This window comes from Ciona intestinalis, unplaced genomic scaffold (genome assembly GCF_000224145.3).
Source record: "Ciona intestinalis unplaced genomic scaffold, KH HT000034.2, whole genome shotgun sequence".
Lineage (NCBI taxonomy): Eukaryota > Metazoa > Chordata > Ascidiacea > Phlebobranchia > Cionidae > Ciona > Ciona intestinalis.
Window position 1 is genome coordinate 54,768 of NW_004190356.2, and position 3,510 is coordinate 58,277.

Consider the following 3,510-nt stretch of genomic DNA (forward strand, 5'->3'; position numbering starts at 1 on the left):
TGAGTTTTGGCGTTGCTTTACGCGCGTACAAAGCATTTTTTGCAAACATTTGTATACTTGTTTTCAACCACCTGCAGGCTAAATAATCAAGGGGACAATCGCTATTATGACGCAAACAATCAACGTGTGAATTGCTATTATGTCGTAATTAATTGCCAGGTCAAACGATCGCTATTATGATGCAATGAATCCACGTGTGAATCCCTTCTATTACGTAATAAACATGCTGCTTGGTTGAGGAAAACATCGTAAATATGAATCAGTTCTACTTCTGTAACATTTTTAGGTTGTTCACCACCGCCTGTTGCAATGTTTAATAGGCAAGTTACATTTAATTTAAACGCAACTATGACAAACTGACAAAACCAAACGACCCAAAAAAATTATCAGGCGACCCAACTTTGGGTCGCGCCCCACGTGTTGGGAACCACGGTGTTAGAACACAGTGCAATAATATAAAACAATTACTTGGCTTCTTTTTATTAAACAGTTTTATAATTATATTACCGTACAGTGAAAAAGTACAAGTTATTTAAAAAAGTGTAACTCAGTAGTGCCCACTAGCGGAAGGTTTACAAACCGGAGATTCACACTTGGGTGATTTAAATCGGTCGTCAAGCAAAATCAATAACCTACAAAGTTGCATACGATGTGATAGCCTCTAAACCAGCAGTTCTCAAACTCTTTTTTATGTTTTACCCTTATAACAAATATGCTTATCCGATTTACCCCCAATATATAATATAGCGCTCGTTCATTAAAAATCAAAAACAACTAATTACATCAGTTATATTTAATGCGACAGATAGAATTAGCAGTTAATCTGAAGTAGAATAGTAAGCTAAAATACTCACAAATTTTCTGTCCCGGCAACTAATGTGGATTTTGATTGGTGGCTTATTTACCCTTTAAATACGAGGAATTTACTCCAGTTTAAGAAACGCTGCTCTAAACAAATACAAGGTCTGTGGGATCGAACACCCACCCGTGTTATAACGGCTGTCTTTGCATACAAAGCTAGGATAAATAAGTTAAATTTACTCAGGTTCAAAAGTTCTTTATTTTATTTATGTTGCTCGACCGTCATAAGCTGCATTATTACATCACAAGTGCTTCAGGTTTTCATAACAACAAGTAAATAATACAATGTATGGAATATAAGCATATTGAAGCAAAAACCATGGTAAAAAATATTGCGAAACGATTCACAGGTAAATGGTCATATTCATACGCAATTATATTTAATACGCAGGAGTGTTCAGATATGAAAAATAAATAATTAGGTTTTGAAAGAATGCGTATTGCAGTAAGTTGAAAATATTTTGAAATTTTGGACTTTATAAATAACTTCTTGTACAGAATGTGGTATGTATAGGACTGTGGGGGGAGATGGGGCACTTTTAGCACATAATGTCCAATTATCCTGATCAAGTTTTAAACAATTAACAATATAGGAGCCGTAAGGATGCGGTTTTAAAATTCTTTGAATGTTCTTTGTTTTCTACCAAATGAGACGAGAAAATGGAATGAAAAAGTGTCCCAGCATTCCCCACCATACTGTATTTATTATCAGAACTTATCAAAAAGTTTTAAAAGTAAAAACTGGGTAATAATTTAAATGGCGTGCAATGTGGTTTAGAAAAATTTTAAAATAACCTCCTGAAATAACTTCATACTTTCTATCAGTTATTAAGGAGGTTTTATCATGCAAATAATTTCAATAAAATGTGCTAAGAAATAGTTTCGTAAAAAAATTTTGAATGCATACAATCTTTAATAGCCAGCTCAGTCAGGTATATGACGTCATAATAGGTAAACGCTCACTCCGTCATAGTGACATCATAATGAGAAGACAAAACACAGGATTGTGACAAAACACAATCTTGCTGTCGGTAAAAATTGTTGCGAAAAATAATTTGTTTCAAAATAATTTATAGAAAAGTTTAAAATTACAGAGTACTTTTTGAAAAACTTGCAACTTAATCGGAACATTCAAATGGGAAATCCCCTATTGTGATAGAGGTAGGGGGAGATCTTAAGTACTAATTATTACAGACAGAGGCTAATTGTTATAATCACAGTCACAATTGTGAACAAGACACTCGTCCACAATGGGTGGAACGCGATTTTCGATTTTTCTGAAACTAAAAAATAAAAGTTAATATTGAGTTTAAAAGTGAAATATTAAAAAAAAATTTCAAGCAGTGATTCACAACTATTTTAACTAATAATACAAATATCCTAAAATAAAGTAAATAAATAATATAAAAAAATAAACTTAGTACACATATCCTAAAATAAACACTTTTAAACAAGTGCGTCACAACATTTTTTTTACCGACAATACACATAAATATCATTAAAAGCTAAAAAAGTACGCATTTATAATTTACTTGTTTTTATGTAATAGACAGCAATTAACACAGAGTGGTTCATTTTTTTAAAAAGTTTACAGTTCCTTTAATAACCACTTTGCTCCCACTAGTGTTTCGCATTTTATTGGTTCAAAAGCTTTGCTGTAAGGCGTGTAAATATAATTTTTATTTACCTAATTTTTTTTGTAGATTTAAACTAATTAGGTCTCTTCACAGCAAAACTTTGATTTATAAAATATGTGTTCACAAGATTTTTAGATTTTTATGTAAAATATATTCTGCCCGCTGCTAGCAATTTAATTGGTCAGTGAAATATATGTTATGTGAAGACTTGTTTAAAGATTAAATGAAATTGCAACCATACAGTTACAACATTATTTGGTTAATTAAAAAATTTGGACAAATATCTGCAAATAAAGTTGGAATGGTATTTTTACATTGATACACTTTAATTGTTCCATAACCAGTGCACTTACTTTATTTATTTAATGTGTAATTTCCTAACTTTAATATATTTCTGTGTTTATTGCAAATTTTCACAATGGTATACATGGTGTAAATTTATATATCATTTCCTGCATTGTATGTGTCAGACAAACACTAGCATTGGTCATTGCTTCAGGTAAACTACCCATAGTTGTGTTTATGTTACATACTAGTGATATAAACAAACTTCAGTTTCACAAATTTGTTCAACCAAACCAGGTTTTGGCCAAAAATTGCACTGACATTAAAAAAAAACTTTTTACTTTTGCGTTCTTTCATATTCGAGTGACGTTTAAAACGATTCAGTTTAATTTAAACCGCCAAAAATGGCGAAGGTGTTGGTAGAATTTTCGTTAAACAATTTGGTACATTAATTATTAATACCTTGTGTTTTTGTCAAATTGTATCCAGTTTACCTATATATCTAACACAATATTTTCCAAAGACCACTTTGACAATTTATTATATTATGTTTTACACCTTTGTAACATTGAAGCTTAAACTCTCAAGCCTACAGTGTATTTGCATGTTTTTGCTTCCTATAACCAATACATGTAAAAAGAATTTAATTAAAAATTGATATCGTTGTAAAAGCAAAACTAATTATATTTTAGGGACGAATATTGCACGTTACTATTAACCATACTTT

At 31.0% G+C, this 3,510-nt stretch overlaps 1 protein-coding gene across 1 annotated transcript in view; it reads right to left on the reverse strand.

The window, feature by feature from the left end:
* Window positions 1-1,041: 1,041 nt before the first annotated feature.
* LOC100186801 (short-chain dehydrogenase/reductase family 42E member 1) overlaps window positions 1,042-3,510 on the reverse strand; it is a gene marked incomplete at its 5' end in the record, with an annotated part of 12,344 nt that continues 9,875 nt past the window's right edge. Inside the window, 1 exon segment of the mRNA XM_026837934.1 lies at window positions 1,042-2,144. Within this exon segment, the coding sequence (XP_026693735.1) occupies window positions 2,050-2,144 (95 nt within the window).